General features: G+C 41.8%; 1 protein-coding gene and 1 pseudogene across 1 annotated transcript; both read left to right on the forward strand.

Annotated features, from left to right (window-relative positions):
- The first annotated feature begins 3,212 nt into the window (after positions 1-3,212).
- Positions 3,213-5,788, forward strand: LOC139465512 (uncharacterized; annotated as a pseudogene).
- A 4,063-nt stretch (positions 5,789-9,851) lies between these two features.
- Positions 9,852-14,195, forward strand: LOC139465465 (uncharacterized). Its single transcript, XM_071247189.1, has 2 exons — positions 9,852-10,067; positions 13,160-14,195. Exons 1-2 carry the CDS (start codon positions 10,013-10,015, stop codon positions 14,005-14,007), a joined length of 903 nt encoding a protein of 300 aa, XP_071103290.1. The 5' UTR covers positions 9,852-10,012; the 3' UTR covers positions 14,008-14,195.
- Positions 14,196-20,829: the final 6,634 nt, after the last annotated feature.

Here is a 20,829-nt window from a genome sequence, read left to right on the forward strand (position 1 = left end):
AAGGTATTATATAGGATGGCATTCATGGTGACACACATGATGTCCTACATGGTTTTTCCATAGGGTGTCCTACACGGTGTTACACAGGGTGTCATACAAGATATTGCATAGGGTGTCCTACACGGTGCCATTCAGGGTGTTATACAAGGTGTTCGACTGTGTCCTACAGGGTGTTATACAAGGTATGACATAAGATGTTGTACACCGTGTCACACAGGGTGTCCTACACGGTCACACAGGGTGTTATAAAAGGTTTCCCAATGTGTCCTACAGGATGTCCTACATGGTATTACATAGGATGTCCTACACGGTGTCACACAGTGTGTCCTACGTGGCATTATCACATAGGATGTCATACATTGTGTTACATAGGGTGTCGTACACGGTGACAAACAGGGTGTCCTATTTGGTGTCACACAGGGCGTCCTATATAGTATTACATAGGATGTAATTCATGGTGTCACATAGGGTGTCCTACACGGTGTCACACAGTATGTCCCACATGGTGCCACATGGGGTGTCCTACAAGGTGTCCCATAGGGCGTCCTACATAGTATTACATAGGATGTCATTCATGCTGTTACATAGTGTGTCGTACACGGTGACACACAGGGCGTCCTACGTAGTATTACATAGAGTGTCCTACACGGTGTTACATAGGGCGTCCTACATGGTATTACAAAGGATGTCATTCATGATGTTACATAGAGTGTCGTACACGGTGACACACAGGGCGTCCTACACGGTATCACACAGGGCGTCCTACATAGTATTACATAGGATGTCATTTAAGGTATTATTTAGGATGTCCTACATGGTGTCACACAGGGCGTCCCACGTAGTATTACATAGGATGTCCTACGTGGTTTTACATAGGGTGCCTTACACGGTGCCATTCAGGGTGTTATACAAGGTGTTCTACGTTGTCACACAGGGTGTTATACAAGATGTGACATAGGATGTTGTACACTGTGTCATACAGGGTGTCCTACACGGTGTCACACAGGGCGTCCTATATAGTATTACATAGGATGTCATTTATGGTGTCACATAGGGTGTCCTACACGGTATCACACAGGGCGTCCTATATAGTATTACATAGGATTTCAGTCATGGTGTTACACAGGGTGTCCTACACGGTGTCACACAGTGTGTCCTACATGGTATCATCACATAGGATGTCATTCATTGTGTTACATATGATGTCCTACACGGTGTCACACAGTGTGTCCTACATGGTATTATCACATAGGATGTCATTCATTGTGTTTCATATGATGTCCTACACGGTGTCACACAGGGTGTCCTACATGGTATTATCACATAGGATGTCATTCATTGTGTTACATAGGGTGTCGTACACCGTGTCATACAGGGTGGCCTACACGGTGCCGCACAGGGTGTTATTAAAGGTGTCCCACTGTGTCCTACATGATGTCCTACATGGTATTACATAGGATGTCCTACACGGTGTCACACAGTGTGTCCTACATGGTATTACTTAGGGTGTCCTACACAGTGTCATATAGGCTGTAATACAAGGTGTCCCACTGTGTCCTACAGGGACAAGGTTATACAAGGTATGTCATAGGATGTCCTACACGATGTCACACCGGTTGTCGTACACGGTGTCCTACAGCGTGTCCTACACGGGTTCGTACTTTGTGTTATACAAGGCACGACGCAGGGTGTCACACGTGGTATTACATAGGATGCCCAACGTGGTATTCCATGGGATGTCCTTCCGGTTGTTTAGCGCGGATTTTCACAGGCTGCGCATCGTGACGTTATGGGTTATTTCCGCCTCAAAGCCGACATCAGAGCTATAAATAGGTACAAGGAACATGTTGTGAGATAATAAGGGCATATCATAGCTTTACGTGTATTCAATGTACTGTTTCGTTTTCCTTGGCCACATTCGGAGGTTTAACAGCAATGATAACAGGGTGATATTCATGTATGGATGTAAGGAAGTTATTCTGTTTCTCGGAAAGAGGAAAGACTAATGACTAACGCGGTACTCGTGAAGAATAGAATAAGTCTTCAGCAACCGCTTCTTGTCGTAAAGAGCGATTATGCTTGCCGTTAGAGGCGACTAACGGGATCGGGTGATGAGTCTCGCTGACTTGGTTGATGCATGTCATCGTATCCCAATTGCGTAGATCGATACTCAGGATGTCAAGCACTGGATTGTCTGGTCCAGGCTCGATTATTTACCGACCGCCGTCATATAGCTGGAATATTGCTGAGTGCGGCGTTAAACAACAAACAAACAAAACAAACACAAACAACGTGGAACATTTATTACACATGCGCATGCATTAGTCACATCAGTCTTCCTTGCTGTGTCACATGAAGAAGTGGATGTATATTGCTATGTTCTGATTATCACAAGTACAATTATCTCTTTGCCTAGGTTCACGACTAACATACATGAATGACCCTTAAGGAACGCAGAAACAAGATATTACGCATTACAAGCAACAAGAACAACGCTGGGTAATGGTATGTAACGATGTCGTTTACTTCATATAATTATGCTGTCATTAAGGGCGCAACGATACATGGGCCTCACCACATGGGTGACTAGCTGCAATGTCAGAGGAAACATCATATCGATGCCTTCTACGTTCACTATCGACAGGACCGCCTCCGTGGTCTTGTGGTAGAGCTTCCGCCCGGAGAGCGGAAGGTTCGGGGTTTGATCCCCGGCCGCGTCATACCAAAAGACGTTAAAAGATGGTGCTTGATGTTACCCTGTCTGGCACTCGGCATTAAAGGGCTAAAACAAGGACTGGTCGGCTCGGAGTAAGTATACTGTGTCTGAGTGGGATTTTCATGTTACACTTCGGCATGATATCTCAGTGAGCTAGCACTATAAATCGGCATCAGTCCGGACTAGTACAAGCAGCCACACAAACACACACACGTACATGCACGTCGCTATATAAGTGAAATAATCTTGGACGCGACGTTAAATCCCATTTCACCTCACCTCGCCACTATCGACAGAATAGAACGGACGTTATGAGATGAAAGTCAAATGCTGATGACGTTTCTATTCAATTTTATTGAAAATACAACAAGCAAGTGAGTATTCATTCAAAACATTTAAATATTTGTTATTCTATATCAGATAAGAATTCAGACGTACATTCACAACCAACTTCTCCTGAGCCAAGGACCAGACCGGCGCTTTGGGCTTTGTCATCATGTCAAATATTACAGGGACGGCTTCAGAAAATTCAGACGAAGGTACTCACATCACTTTACCACTGCAATAGTTTGAACCATACTTGCACAAATATTGCAGTGGTGCCTTTACAAGTTACAATGCCCCAAACAGTCGCAACCAGTCACGTACCATGCTGCCTCTTCGATTCACAATGACCGCCTCCGTGGTCTAGTGGCAGAGCGTCCGCCCGGTGAGCGGAAGGTCCGGGGTTCGATCCCCGGCTGCGTCATACCAAAATACGATGGTACTTGTTGTTACCCTGCCTGGCGCGAAAACACAGACTGGTCAACTCGGAGTCAGTATACTGTGTCTGAGATGGGTATTCGTGTTAAACTGCGGCATGGTATCTCAGTGGGCTAGCACTATAAATCGGCATCAGTCCGGACTAGTACAAGCAGCCACACACGTGTGCATGCGCTTCGCAATATAAGTGCAATAATCTTGGACGCAACGTTAAACCCTATTTCACCCCACCTCACCTTATATCCACAGAGGCGGTGTGTAGCTTCGTGGACAATTTCAGTTCCTGTCCCCCGCTGTGACAGTGTCCGAATAGTGCTCAGTGAGGAGTAACATCATAGCTACTTCTTCACTCACTCCCAGAATCAGTTTTCTTTGTGGGATGGGGTTCTTTCCTACAACTGTCATTTATATACGAGGGTTGGTTGAGCATGACCTCAATACATTACAAAGATTTAGTCTTCAGCATAATGTCCATCCTCATTGCTACACCTTGACCAACGATGTTGGAGTGGTTTTACTCAAGTTTGGTAGAAGTCCTCTAGTCAGTCCAAAATGTTCTCCACAGCTGCTAGCGCAGTGTCATATGCTTCGTTTATTGTCTGTCCTTTTGTGATCTTCACAGGTCTGTACACTAATGAACTAACAAAGTGAAAGTCAATTCATTTGAACATTGCAATGGCCTGAACATGCATGAGTATGCTTTGTGACCGCTGTGATGTCATCAGTTACCATGACATCACAATCAAATCATCACCCTAATGCCTCTGTCACTGAAGCTGGTTGGCGGAACATTTTGGAAACGCAAGAGATTGGTCATTTTTATTGTTTACAAACATAAAAAGGTTTCTCGGTGATAGATAGAATCGCGTCCGCATGCCCCGGAGTGTTTAACTGTTATAAACTCGTGTTGATATAATTTATATGAAAAGACACGAGGATGAGAATGTTCTATGTATCCCCACTGCAATCGCATTTACTGAATTCCAGGTGGTATCCCGGTAGTTGGCGTAGTGTTTATCGCTGTAGCTGCTGTAGCTGCTGTTGCTGCCAACGCTGTCATTTGTGCTGTCATCATTAAGCGGTGAGGAGGGTTGTTATGTCATACATTTTCTCCAGCTGTAAACATCCTGATGCCTTGTACTTCGTAACAAAGCTTTGCAGTACTATTTCTGTTACCAAATGAGTCGCATTCATTACCTTTCATCTAATCCAATTATCAGAAATAATACTGCACCAATACACATTAAACTTTATTCTTTTTCATCGATCTATATTTTTCAGACGCAGAAGTTCGTCTACCCATGCACGTGAAACCGGAGCGTCTTCTGTGTCACATACCGAATCTGATCTGCAACCTGAAATACCGTTATATATCGGGCCACCCATACCACAGGATGTGCATATCGCATCGGCCGAACTCACACAAGCCGACAACAACACAAAGATGGAGGGTTTGGACTCGGATTTTGTACAGTCACATTTGTCACATGGAGCCACTTCAAGCCTCCCTAAGACTGCCAGGATGCACGTGCCAATTATACACCCAGCTGACCGCTACATATTTAGAGAATCATGCAATGTGGTTTCCTCGATGGCGGATGACCCGTATTTTTCTTTCAACTCCGCTATCTGCATCGCTTCTTGTTGGGATGGTAGAGGGGGGCGTCAGTCAGATCATGTATTGCGTCAATCGGGTTTATACGCTCAGATGCTGGATGGTGGTATAGGGCCAGATATGTACTCACCTTACGATGGCCTGGTTCTCAGAGCAAGCCTCACTCAATCAGATCACTACACCTACTTAAATGCATTGTATCGTGTCTCGGAAGCACTGTCTATAGTTCAGAGAGAAAGTGTCATCTATGACATCCCCAACGTTCCTCGGCGGGCGTTTGAAGCAGCTGCGTCTGAACCAGACCACTACACTTACTTAGAGACATTGTATTGTCCATTGACAGCACGATCTTCAGTTCAGTCTGAAGGTGTCATATATGATATTATCAGCGATCTGGGAGGTAACACCGGTAGAACATCAGGCCAGTACACGCGCATATTCAACCTGCGCCGTTCTTCGGAACGTCATACAGGACCTCTGGTTCCCAGTGGTGAGTACGCTATTCCATACCCGTCCTCAGGGATAAGATTTTCATTCGAGGCTGACCACTACGACACGCCTAGCCAAATAGATCCTGTGAATAATTCTTCATTGGCGAGTTATTCATCCGAAGCTGACCACTACGACACTCCGAATTACAGCCGCGCAGAAGCAAACCACGAAGCTCATGTCGAGCCACATATGGAAGCGAGTGAGGCATGAAACTGACAGCCAGTTTATTCCACTGCAATTGTTTCACTATGAGGTAACTGGGATTAGATCGGACTAGCTGCCAAACCGTCTCCAGTTTCTTGAAAAACGGGATACAAGCGCACAATGTGATATCTTTGTGGAGTACAAGCGTATCCAGTGGTTAACGTGTCCGCTCTTCACCCAGAACGTCCGGGTTCGATTCCCCCAATGGCTACATTGTGTGAAGCCTACGTCTAGTGTCACCCGCCAGGGGATTGTTTGAATATTCACTCACTTGTATACGGTTATAGTTCTCAAAAGGTCGTTCTGACGTGACCTGTCATTGGATGTCTTCAGCGGTAGCGAGAACTTGTATCTGATTTTAATGAGATTGTGGTAATCGAGCATGTGATCAATCATGTTTTGTTTATTTAAAGCATTAATTGTTTATTGTTAGCAAGGTTATCTCTGCAACGGTTGTAATATATGGCTACCAGCCGACCCGTCTCGCATCACAACACGGAATGTGTACTCGCGGGCAGATGACTGTGCCGGATTAACGAGACTGATTAATGAGTGATTTCGGTAATTCCTTCCAAATTAGGTGTGTCGGAGTGCGAGACTGTCGGATTAACGGGTCTAAATAGCACTGATTTAATCGGTTCCCATCATCAGTATCGGATAAAGCCGATTGTCGGATTAACGATTGTCGGATTAACGAGACTTGACTATGTATGTACATCATGAATATAAGTGTTGTAAGTTGTTACGTTCTTAACGTCTATCGTAATAACTTACGATGTGTATCGAAATGGGTTTGTGTCACAGTTCACGTTGACGTGCCACAAGCACAGTACACGATTAATTCGATGTTTCGATTGGGCACCTTATGACATGTCCAAACAAGTCCATCAACCATGCACACACCTAAAGTGGAACACATAGATATCGGTGTGGGAACTGTGTCGGTAACGTCCGTGTACTGCCTGTCTACTCTTGTTACATGATCATGACACCAAAATGTCCAGCTGGTTTTGTTAAAATATAAATAAACAGCCCATTGAAAACCTCATTCAGTCAGCTAACAACGTACCCGTGAAGATCCGGGGTAGTATAGGTCTTCAGCAACCCATGCTTGCCATAAAAGGAGACTGTTTGTCGTAAGAGGCGACTAACGGGATCGGGTTGTCAGGCTCGCTGATTTGGTTGTTGCATTTCATCGTATCCCAATTGCGTGGACATCAATCATTAGATTGTCTGGTCGAGACTCGACAGGCCGCCGTCATATAGCTGGAATATTGCTGAACAAACAGTCAGCTCCAAGTCAAAAGACCCGATCCCGTTAGTCGCTACTTACGGCAAGAATGGGTTTTGAAGACCTATTCTAGCTCGGATCTTCACGGGTCTCATATACAACTGACGAAGCAATCGGCGCGTACGCAGGTGACTGAACAATCAACTCGTGTGCAGCTGACAGTTTAGACTGATGGTATTCAGCCTGGTCATGTATTGTGAGCATACTTGGTTCGACAAATCAAAGCTGTTTGCTGTGCTACTTTTATCAAATCCAAACCTAAATATTGTTGTTGATGTTACTTATAGTAATATCACATAATGGAATGTGATTCCGTTTCCGACAGGTGCCATGACCTAGATGGGATATGTCGTCCAGGTGCCACTATGCCCGTTGAAACTGGCCACACTACAATAAGTATTCAGTGCGGGGTAAATCACTAGACAGGAAGGGCAGTGCTTTGCTTAATATGTTACCACTAACTTGATGAAGGCCCCAGCATATGTGCATTAAGGCGATGACATTCATAAGTCAAACCTGCCTTTATTAATTCTACAGCTTGTTTAATGTCGACGAGAACTCAGCGTCCAGTAAAATTGTACATATGCTAAGTATCTCTAATCTGGCGTTACACTGACAAGATTTTTGAAACGCCCAAAACCAACTGCTACATATGAACAACATCAAAACACAAAACTCTTGTTATTCAATAAAATTTGTTTGGGTAAAATATTCATTCAGCATTTGTTTCATTATTTCTACAACCTGTCACCCATACAATGGGAGATATCATGTTGAGTTCCAAGAATCTCTTTGTTTTTTATTATTATTATTTCATTTCTTTTTGGAGTACACAAACAATAAGGTTACAGAATATAGTTTACATATAATCTTAACTACATACAAGCAACAACGTATTTCTATGGATAATAACAAACAAAACCATTCCAGGAAATGATTTGGTTGAGTCCAATAAGTTGCCGAGAAAATTACTTATGATAATTTATGTATTTCTATGGAGGGTTATTACATCAATTCGTTTTGAATAAATATGTTTATTGTTAACATTATTGAATAAAGAATAAAAGTAAATAACCTTGAACTTGAGCAATATTTGATACATTTATCACTACCCATGACCCCTGTTCGGAACGTTCTAAGATCGCTGACCTATGTAGCCACGTGTTATTACGCGTTCCATGAGACTTCCGTTTTGAAGCAGCTTTTCGTCATGGTAGAATGGAGATAAAGCAACTGTGTTTGGAAATCTGATGCTATATCATATTTTAAAGCCCTGTAGATTTATCTCCGAAGTGTCGTGTAAAAAACACAAAGTGCAAGAGTATGCTTACTATATACATACATCAATGAATTGGTTTCAAATAAAGACATAGAGTATATACATGTATATATATATATATGTCAAATGACACAGGTACACCTGTTGAAATCTTAGCTGTGGGAAATCGAACACGGGTTTTCGGCTTGACGAATGGACACTTTAACCACAAGCTAAATTTTGACGTTTACAAATTTGACGTTCGTAGGTTTTTTCACGAGACCGTGTTCTTGCAATGACGTAAACACTGACGGACTACTTCCACATTCCTGGAGAAATACATACAGAAGCGTTCTTTCTGATCCTTTAGATCCTTTAATCTTGAACTCAGCGTTTCACGAATATCCTCTCTACGACCCATCCCTGTGAACAAAACGAGGACATGCACACCCAAACTATCGTTGTATCGACTCTACTCGATCCGTGTCTTGGCTCACAGAGAGAGTCTACAGCAATCTATGAATTTACCTTAGTGTCTATTTGACCCTTTTTTTATCAACTTTCAACGATCGGCCAATTGATCAATGATGACTAAAACATGTAACCGCAACAGGTTCATTAACAACTTCCGAAATCTCTCCCTTCCCATTTATCGTGTCGGCCATTTTGACGTCTTTACTTGATATACATGTACTACAACTGACTTACTGAGGTAGTTCTTAACAGACCTTTTTCATCTAATGGTGATATTATTTGATGTGTAAGATGTTTCTTAAGAGCAAGCTGTGCATGTCACCTCTCTTTTGGATGAACTATTTTATTCCGCGATATACCTGGTTGTTGTCAGTGTAAACATGAAGTCACACGTACTAAATAAAGTTGTGTATAGGTCAAGGCGTACATTCTTTGAGGTAAAAACGTGATAAAAAAAATTGAACCTTCATACACCAATGGACTCACACAAAGTGAGAATCAATTGTTGATATTTTGTAATATAATATATATACTTGAACTCATACAATCCGGCAAAGTAACTCTATCGATATGCTTCATACCAATACCCAATACTTTGCCACATAATGACAAGATCAAGACACTGCTGGAAACATACCGACTCATCTATTTTGTGTTACCCATCACATGGTAATTCGACTTGACTATAAGATAAGAAGATAAGACTTTATTATGCCAAGGGAAATTCATGTTGCACTGTTAACTAGCTCATAAATATGAAAAAGGACATATATGGGAGATTCACAAACCTAAATACCTGTATGTCTACCCGGACCGACGACCGACCTTGAAGTAGTTGTCAGTGCTGAAAATCTTCCTTCAGCCATTGTCATATGCAAACACAGGCGGTGTTACGACAGTTTTATGAGTGCATATCTGCACTTAAATACCAGCTCTGTGTTTACAACTGATTTTGCAGGTAGAGCTTCAGAGCAAGCTGCGTCTCATCGTCCCTCAAAAGGACGACAGTATCTCCGTGGGTGTCCCTGTGACAGACGCCAGGCTGCTAGAAATATTACTTCATTCTATCTGCGTACGACAGAGGTGCGTCATTGGCTGGACTGCACCCTACAATACTAGTGGTCGGCATCGCGTCATTCATTCCGAGGGGACCCACCTGGAACACATATGTGACTTAAACTCGCGTATCTACATATCGCCATGGGCAACTCGTCAGGATCCAAGCGAGGAAAAGGGAATATGGCCTCGAATGAAAGTAGGTATCGTATTGGATATTTTACTTGCCATTCGTCAAACCTTCGAGCCAGGAATGCACGTTTGTAAGCCCTTTAATAAAGACACATGAACTAACAATGGAACAACTCGTTGAGCAGGTATAGTTATTATGAACATGAGTAGGTACAGCTAATACTATATGTATGATAATGCTTTTAATACAATCAAAACAATGATCAACATATTCTTATCGTGCTACATACTGGTGATTTATTGCGTGTAGACAGTTGTGCCCGTCTGTAGTCAGGGCGACACATTAGTCCATGACCCAGACTGCAATATTCTCTTATCTTTAACGTATGTCGAGCGTGGGTTTGATAGCCTGCAGGTATATACAGTCATACCGAGTCAGTAGCAAACAGTCGAAAACTTGCACTTCCGCCATCATGAACAGTGATCGAACACGCGTCGTGTCATTTTCAAGTACAGCGTGTGGTTGGAGTGAGTGAGTTTGGTTTAACGTCGCTTTTAGCAATATTCCAGCAATATCACGGCGGGGGACACCAGAAATGGGCTTCACACATTGTACCCATGTCGGGAATCGAACCCGGGTCTTCGGCGTGACGAGCGAACGCTTAAACCACTGGGCTACCCGACCGCCCCCGTGTGGTTGAATCTTTCACGTACATCTGCCATGGCTATCACTATTGAAGGAGGATTAATTGTCGGAATTGTCACTGATAATAGTATAGATGCACTGGTAGGTTATCTCAACCCCATTGAATTGATGAACAGCTTGTTATCAGTACTGTTGCTGACAACGAACGTATTCCCAGTTTAAGCACAATTAATGAATGAACTCAAGACTGGCTAATTCTATATAATCGAGGCAATTTTTGTTTCCACAAAAGAGCCGCATAGAACTCTGAAATTGTGTTTGTATAATAAAAACATTGAAAATGATAAAGCACACAAACACCTGGGTATTATATTGTCGTCATCGGGCAAGTGGTCATGTCATATTGATTCAATTATTAAAACTACATCAAAGATGATTCCTTCAATGAAGAAGATTATGCTCAGTCGTATTGTGTAGAACAATATTTTTGTAATGTTTATCAGGCCACATTTTAAATATGCACTGGAAGTTGTACCAAGGAGAAGTGACAGAGTAGAAAAAACTCCAACTAGAAGCAGCAAGAATTGTAACTGGTTTATCAAGCTATACTTCTATCAAAAATGTATATTTCGAAACTAACTTCCTTGGAACCCTTATCCGAGCGTAGGCGAAAACGTAAATTGTGTTTATTTTATACAATATATAACAATATGATAAAGTCATGCCATAAAGATCTAGTACACCACTCTGTCGGGACAAACGTAACATACAAGCTTAGAACTGCTCATAATATAACTTTGCCTTTATTACGTACAAAGTTATCTGAATCCTAGTTTATACCATCCTCTATAAATTGTGGAATACATTGACCTTTCAGGAAAGGATCATTGCAACCTTCTCTCGATTTAAATCCAGTTTTAGTAAAGATAAATCTACAGTTCCACATTTCTAATATGGTCAATTATATGGACAATCAACATAATACATACAATTAAACAAATGAAAATGACTTATTTAGAAAAGGTTCAAACGAGGAATATCCAAAATGCCAATGTGGCAGCCAATGTGAAAATTCGTATATTTTCTTCATTGAATGTTCATTTTTAATCAGCTGGAAACGAATTGATGCTCTCACTATTGTTAAGTGTGAAAGATTCTTGTGATGTAGATATTGACCTGAGGCGGGTTGGCAATGCAGTTTTAATGTACATACGTTTCTCTATTTCTTTTCTTTGGTTCTGTCATATAATTTATTAATTATAAATGAGCATACATGTAAATATATGGGAGAGGGCTTTCTAAGTTGGGATAAGTTGTGCCTAATCCTTTTCCTGAGATTAAAATATGCTTAAACTAAAAACGTACTTGTCACAATAATGGCAACTCTGATTTCATGTTGTGGTAAACAAGTTGAACCATCACAGCAAGATCGTACATCAATTGGTTCACTGAAAAAAAACGTAGTGCATAATCAAACAGTTAATGTTGTACTTGTCATAGTTTCCTGAACCAATACAAACCATTATTGTTCCAATACATGTCCTCCTGTGTTTGTGATATTCCAAACAGGCCGAGATTAGAATCATATCATCTGTTCACACGCATTATTAATGCATTTTGTCTCTACTTGAATAGTTCAGTTTAAAATTCGATTTTTTCATTACACTTCCGAACAAATGCGATTTCACTCCAAAAGGTATATGTAGGATGACAACAGTTAAGTACGATAACAACGCACATTGTCAGCTGATGCAATCATGTTGCATCATGAGATTTACAAAAATCCACATTATCATTTATTTGTTGTCTTTGTGTAGCGCAATCACTTCAATATATACTCCGCGACAAAAGAAACCATACATGTTGGTTAATACATGAAACAAAATCATAATCAAGAGATATTAGATTGGTTTGATTCACTAACGAACATATTGGTATGTTGTGTGAATGGACGCTCATGAACGCATCACATGTGACGTCACAGATCCATGACTCGAGATGCACCATTTGTCTTGTGCAGGTTGGGCGTGTAAAGTTTAGAAATCACGTGAATAGCACAGAATAAAGACAGTCTGTGGTAGCATTTGACTGATTGTTGGTTTTGTCATTAAGTGGTACAAATTGGAAACTTCTCTATATGTTTCTATGGTTCGCGTTTCTGTAAGCAGTGAGTATACTCTGTAAGTAGTTTAAATATCTAAATGGGAGCTGATTTATTTCCATAGTAATATTTTCTATATTGATAAGATTTACAACGGTCATATCAATCTTCTAACTTATAATATATCATCTATTGTCATACCTGCATGTCAGAATGATGAGATCTGATTGGTCCACGTGATCTTGATAAAATAATGTGTAACCCAATTGCGTGGATCGATGCTCATGATATCAACCACTGGACTGTCTGGTGAATGCTCGATTATTTACAGACCGCCGGAATATTGCTGAGTGCGGCGTTAAACAAACAAACAAACAAACAAATAATATCATCCATGCATTCTATCTTCCAGATTCCATCCTTCAGTGCGGGGACAGGTTGTGCAGCTTGACGACCATCACTAGACGTTGTTATGACCGCCAGGTAAATGTAGCGCGGAAACTGAAGGAATTAGCAGATGAGCTTGACAAACAACAAGGGGGCATGGACAAAGCTAAGATAGGACTGACGGCGGTGAGCGCAGCTGTAGCAGCTGCCAGCTTCGGGCTCGGCTTCGTCACATTTGGAGCTTCGCTTGTACTGACAATTGTTGGCGCCACAGTATCAGCTGCAAGCGCTGCGGGCGCCATAGCTACGTCCGTGGCTGAGAAGGCCATCAAGAACAAGAAGATGAAGGAGGCCAACGAGGCTATATTATCGTACACAGAGGCCATAACCGAATTTGCTCCTGTGTTGGAACACTTTTGTGCTGGTCTGTCCACTGACGAGGAAAGACAGAGAATGCGTGAGGTTCTCACTGATGCGTCCATACCATCAGACAGTGTCCGTTTCAGTGGGATAGATAGCGGAAGTGACCTCTGTGAAACATGTGCCAAAGGTCATAAGATTGTTGCAACAGCACTTCGCGTCCAGGAAGCTCTGCAGTTGAAAGGACCGGACAAGGGACGAGTGGAATCAGGTGCTGAAGCGGCGCGATGGACACTGGGCATGCTGACAGAAGCGTCATCTTTTGGCGCAGAAGCTTTCAAAACACTGAATTCGGCTGCCAAGGTTATCAAAATTGGCGGTGCAGCCTTAGTTGGCGTTGGTCTGATCATCGATATAGGATCTATAATATACTACAGCATCAAGGTCCACAACAAACAGCCTTCAGAGGTTGCTCAGCTGTTTCGTATAATGGCTGACGCATTCAAACAATAGGCAGTTATAATATCTGTGTATAGATACCAAGGAGGCACATGCAACTTAACCACGACAGCCTGAAACAGAAATTCATGATGCAGACAAAGCCGAACCAACTGACGAAGCTGTCGTATTTTCCTGTACTCCAATCCATGTAAATCACCGTATATGTGCAGTAACTGTGTCAGATTGTTATATCTGAAATTATCAACCGTAACGAATAAATTTAATAACATATGTGAAAACTATTTTGAATAAATGTTAATTAATAAATTGCATATGACATCATGACATTTAATGTGCCAATTTGTTTTGCGTTTATGTTTCCATAAACAAAAAAAGCCACGCCCACTAGCAGACTACTGTTTCCTGATTGGCTGATAATAGAGTGGGCGAGGCTTGGGTTGCATTACTGCACTGCCCGTTTCGTTGTCTACAGCTTTTGTATGTTACTGATTATAAAAGTATATGAAGTTATTGTTGATTGATTTATTCATTTATAAGAATTGACTTGAATATTGTTTAGCGTTTCTTGAGTGCACACATATACCTGGTATGCCAATGTTAAGAAGAGTGTAAATATCACCACGACCTTTGTGGAAACTACTGAGTTGAAAGAAAAGGCACGATGCATGATGCAAACTGATGATTATGTTATCATTGCCATATGCCTGTAACAGTTTACATTTCAACAAGCCCATCTCAGCTCGGCGTCCCAGATCATATTTCCCCAAAAAGAGCCAAAACGTACATGTTTGCAAAATGTCACCTGTACTTGTCTTCAGGTGTAAAGATATCTACTGTTTGGGCAAAATTGATGTTGTACCCCATACCGCACAGTTATAAAGAACCGTCTGGTTCCATAATTGTTTTAATTGTTGCAGCTTACATTTGGAACCCAAATATGACTACCATAGAATTGAAGAAACCAAGTGGAAGTTTGAAGTCCCTTTCTGACAAGAGACTAGACACTGCCTGGACTTTTGAAGGAAGACAATTCCAGAATAGCTAACACTTTTGTTTCATGTTCTGCTACTGACCTCACCAGTATGCACACTGACATCATTTAAGTAAAAATATACAGCATCAGTCTTTTTATTATTGATAGTAGTCAGTGCAATTATTTGAGAGACATTCCTGCCGTTTATCGTGTGAATTAGATCGAAGTACGGGGAAGTAAGCGAAAAGTATATGACATATATTTTGTGAAAAACGTTTATTTTAAAAAATGTTGTTTTTTTTTTTCAATTTCTAAATATTTCCAAAAGATGCATTCTCAGTGTCAGGCTCAACTGGTCATATACCGGCTTCAAATTACTTCATCACTTTACTATTTCAGCTAATGTTCCTGATGCAGTCAACCAATAAACTTTATGATCTGAACCAAATCTGTTCATCACTTCTCTCTGTTATTGATCAACACGTAACATACAACGACAACAGAATAACCGGTCTGCCGAAACACTTTCAAGGAACCATTTTGGGATGTCGAGTTAGATCAAATCTCCAGCAATCTATATGAAAGCTGGTCCAAAGAGACGACCAAATGGATCAGGTGGTCAGGTGGTCAGGTGGTCATGATCAGGCTCGGTTACATGGTTGATTGTCTGTCATCGTACTAGATGGCATGTATCGTTGCTAACAATACCAATCACTCGAATGTCTTGCCCGGAATGGATTACTTACATGTCGCCGTCATAATACTGAAGATATTAATTCGATGTCCCGACACCCGAAAAACGTTTTACAATTTTATACCGTTTTCCCACAATATCAGTGACCTTCACCCTCACAGTCTGCGCTGTGTTGGTCAAGAAGTGGGGGGAAACTCTTGTTTCTTTATGGTAACATGATACACTCTGTGACCCCGGAACTTCCAATCTCCGGTCGGACGCTCTGCCACTAGACCACGGAGGCGGTCCAGAGGAGGTTCGAGACGGCATGCCGAATACTGGATGACATAATTAATGCTTCTGTGAGATCCTAAAAGTTGGGCACGTGGTGAAGATACAGGTGGTAAGATACTAAATATGTACGTCACACTTGTGTCGTACTCGTTTTATTCGTTTTGAGCGCATAACCGTGACCTCTGTCACTTTTTTCATTCATAGAAAAATCGTGAGACGTCATTTATTTTGCAACTACAAGGCAGGGCTGAAGCAATCTCATGAGAGCGAGATATATTTACAAACCCTTTATTAAACCGAACAAGATAGTCACAGGCAAGCGGTCACTGACATGCCAGCAGACTTGAGTTTGTTGATTTTCACGTCTTCAGTATAGGGTGGTACAATAACGTGAATGTCTTTGGCGAACACTCTGATTTCCCTCTTCCAAAGTGGTACGGACATTATAGAAATTCAGCTGATAGATCAAGGAAACCGAACCAATTTGAACGCACAGACGAGACCCTGGTGACCGACTGTTAGTCCGATATTCAAAGCGCGACTTTTCAAATTTTCTTATAGGTGTCCTGCGTACATACAACATGGTGCTTGAATTACCTCAAGGCGAAGAAATTCTTCAAAAAGGATCTTGAGCGTCGGTGCTGTTATGTTTGCAATCACAACTGCAGGCGCATGTTGCTAATGTGTATGCACAGACATGTCAACAATGCCCATATTTGGTCATATATCAATATTCCGGTTTGAGTTTGGTCTGTCAACGAACGAAAGTTGTTATGTATTTTACACTTAAATATATATTTAACGTGGGTAAGAAATAAAATATCACACTCATTCTCTCGGTCAGATACCATAGAAAGTCCACTTGTTTCATAAAACATGGTATGTAACGAGGATGAGTGTAGTATTCTCTATATAAACAGTACGGGTTTCACACATTCCATGTATAATGTGTCACATGACACGTACTTTCCCTGCTGGTGTCGATGCAATAAGACTTGACCTCGAGTGTAGACATTAAAGGTCAAGAACTCAGAAACATGAACGTCTTAGCAAAAGACTAAATGCCAGATAAATCTGAGCAGGGAAATGTGTTAGGTCAATCGATCACGTGCACCTGTCCCTGGAGGCAACATTGCACATTGATCACAGTTTAGCTTGTGGCCACATTCCTGTACCTGGCCTGACACTGAGAGGGGCGGCTTGACAAGTGGAGGTGTGTGGAAGCGTCTGTGTGACCATCGTTGATGATTTTATGCTATAACTGGATTTAATAGACATTTGACATGCTAAAATCGTCCATACGCCAGCTGCAAACCAGTCGAGATATCTACGTCACGTCCGTCAACAACTACAGATAGACTTGTACACATGTTACATGTCCACACACATTCCAACACATCGCAACTGCTGTGTACAACTACTAAAGGGTGTGCGGTGTGAATGTCGCATCTATATACGTCTTGGGTACAACCAACGCAGGCTTATCGAGTAAAGGCAGTTTCCAGTATCAAATTCACGAGAGGATTGATATAGTTTAATAGCTATGGATTCGTTTATAGCAATGTGTCAGTATAGTAGTCCAGGTAGCTGAATCCCGTGAAGATCCGGGTCAGAATAGGTCTTCAGCAACCCATGCTTGCCGTAGAGGGCGACTATGCTTGTCATATGAGGCGACTAACGATATCGGGTGATCAGGCTCGCTGACTTGGTTGATGCATGTCACCGTATCCCAATTGCGTGGATCGATGCGCATGATGTCAATCATTGGCTTACCTGGTCCAGACTCGATTATTTACAGACCGCAGTCATATAGCTGGCATAAGACTGAGTGCGACGTTAAGCAACAAACAAACAACAAACATGTAGCTGAATGTGGGCGAGTGGTTAGGGAGAGATTACGGTGTAAAATAGGTTATTGCACAGAGAAAACATTTCCTCATATGTAACAGAACGCATACTTCCATGCATGTGTGGAATGTGTAGATCATGTTTTATGAATTTCGTTTTCAACGTTCAATACCGGAGTCGTGTACCATGTGACATGATACCGCCTCGGGCGTGTTCCTTGTGATCTAACCAAATGTGTGCTGTTTACTAATCTGGTGATAGTTACATAAAACGTTAGTGATAAATGTGATTCATGCTGTCGTAATTTCTAATTACTTCCGCTTTCACATAGTGATATTCTGCACGAATGCATGTGATATTATGTCACTGAACACCAGCGATCACTGCTCAAAACCTTTTGAAATGTATAAAGGGACGTACCCTTGTTGAGTACGGACGGGGACGTTGTATTCGTACAGCATACCAAAGGTCTGCCATGTGTGATCCTTGTTACCATGGTAACTTCCTACGTCTGCTTTTAATAACAGATTAACAAGTATTGAGTGGGCTGGGTTTAACACCGCCCTTTAACAATATTCCAGTTATATCGCGGTGTGTCAGCTTAATGTGGGGGAAAGCCCGAAGTGATGCAATTGTCTGACGTTTAACACTTTCGTGAAACACCGGAAAGGTAATCGGGGCGAACGGAGATTCAATCCCACAAACATGGGTTTCCAACAGGCTCCTCACAGCGATAGCCCGTTCTCGGAGCTCTCTATCTCTGGGAAGGGGCATGGGTTTCCTATATGCAAGGGACGCAACTCTGCACAGCGAATTCCAATATCTTGGCCACCCGTGCCCCACAAAACAATTGAGAGGGACCACAGCACCAACAAAGAAGTCCATTACCTTAGGTATAATTGTGCCTGCATACATTCGCAATCCATAATCATATTTTCCCTAACATAATTGCGTATACTTTTGGTGTGAGCATTTAACAAATGCGTCATTGACATGACAGTCGGTCGCTGCTGCAAGACTTTCGATGAACAGAATACTTGTTTTCAAACGCATAGTCAGTAACAACTGTTGTTGTTGTTGTTGTTGTTGTTGTAAAACCAGAGGAGGTATGGTCAGTACATTGTTGTCAGTATTTTCTAAACATATACCTCATCTGTCATTGGAAGTGCCTATCTGCAATAGATACTGAGTCTTCATGCATGTACATGATTATTTCTGCATGCAATTATTATTCCATTTTCATCTCATAATGTTTTCCCTTCATGCGATAAACCAGGATAGCACACAAGCCCAGTACAGCAATACCTCTTCAGAAATATAAAAAGATTACAAACTTGGGTACAGAATGCATATTTTTTAGAATAACACATATGTAGCTTTACGGCAAACAACAAACAGATACAAGTATTTGCAGTAGTTTGTCAAGATCTTTGTCTCGGAGTGCGAGCTGATTTATACCTACGATATGTGATTGCCGAAGCAGTTCCATGGACGAACATGGATTTGATGACAATAACAATTACCAATGTCCAGCGTTACTGACCGGAGTTATCAGCCCTTTAGCCAAGTATTATTTAAGTCGATAACGATGTCGTTATATAACACCAGCATGCTGTCGTTCTCTGACTGTCTGACCGCCTCCGTATTCTAGTGGTAGAGCGTCCGCCCGGAGAGCCAAAAGACGTAAAACGATACACACACACACACACGCACGCACGCACGCACGCATGCACGCACACACACACACACACACACACACACACGCACGCACGCACACACACACACACACACACACACACACACACGCACGTACGCACGCACACACACACACACGTCGCTATATAAGTGCAATAATCTTGGACGCGATTTATACCCAATTTCACCTCACCTCACCTCACCTCACCTCACCTCACCTCACCTCACCTCACCTCACCTCACCTCACCTCACCTCACCTCACCTCACCTCTCTGACTGCCTGCACTCTAGTGACGACTGTGAGCACAGCCTGGGGATCGCTAAAGCTTCTGGGCCAGCGCGTGCTCACATGACCTTGTTTGGTTTTCCGTGGACAATTGTTTACTATGGCAACTTCTTATTCAATACCGTTTGATCTCGGGGCGCAAATATGTGGACTGTCGATAAATAAGAACAGATTCGGAAACAGCTAGCTGCCATAAGTACGTTTCACTCTGTACACACATCAATCCCGATTCCATTATTTAACATTACCCTATTTTACACAATTCGAGAAATGTAAATGACCAGTTAGATTTTAATTTACTGAAGTTTAATATGGTACACGTTTGAAATGTCAGGTATGTCACGTTGATATTTTGTTGGACTGCCAGTTGAACCTTATAGGTTTTCGTGAAAGGTTGCAATATTTATTTCAAAGGATTTTATATCATGATAAAATAAGACTTTGAAATTCCGACACTTTATTAGCTATGGCGTAAATTCATAGTTTTTGTTTCTCGGATGCGAAAGGTTATTTTACTTTATATGTTGCTTAATGCTAATGTCGTTATTTTAATATCTTTTAGTTTTTATTTATTGAAAATTTTAACTGTTTGTTTCTTTTTATCCTCAGTATATTAAAGGATTTCATAAACATATGTTCTGTCAAACTGTTTGTTTGAAACTAGCTCCGCCAACACATCCAAGACTTAAGGTGTTCCACAGTGTGATTAACCCGCACTTAGCATACACAATGGAGGAAAATGCAAAAAAGACACAAATTCTTGCAACCATATAGCGTTAATTGTAGAATTACGGACACATTTAAGTGATAACATCAATAACATGTGTAAAAAAGGTTACCTTTTTATTTCCATGGCAAACATGGAAGGCAACGCTGTGTCTGATCCGTGCGATTGCCATCCAGCAGTCGGGCAACAACAGAGCACATTATCACCGAAATGTCACATTGTCTTCGCCGATACAGCCCCGGTTAGCCCTCTGTATGCAGGGATCAAACACGACTGTTTACCGGTACAGTGTTTAAATTCCCCTACAATCTGCCAATGAACACCGATTTAGCCTGAGACAGGGACTGAGAAGCAATATGGCGACTTGCGAAAGACCC

The sequence above is a fragment of the Haliotis cracherodii genome, unplaced genomic scaffold, assembly GCF_022045235.1.
Source record: "Haliotis cracherodii isolate W230 unplaced genomic scaffold, xgHalCrac1.p SCAF_18, whole genome shotgun sequence".
In the NCBI taxonomy this organism is placed as follows: domain Eukaryota; kingdom Metazoa; phylum Mollusca; class Gastropoda; order Lepetellida; family Haliotidae; genus Haliotis; species Haliotis cracherodii.

What these genes read in the sequence shown, in the direction of transcription:
- LOC139465465 (XM_071247189.1), top strand. Translation starts at nt 10,013, where the DNA reads ATGGGCAACTCGTCAGGATCCAAGCGAGGAAAAGGGAATATGGCCTCG. An exon ending in GAATATGGCCTCGAATGAAA is followed by an intron (nt 10,068 to 13,159) that starts GTAGGTATCGTA and finishes TCTATCTTCCAG; the next exon opens with ATTCCATCCTTCAGTGCGGG.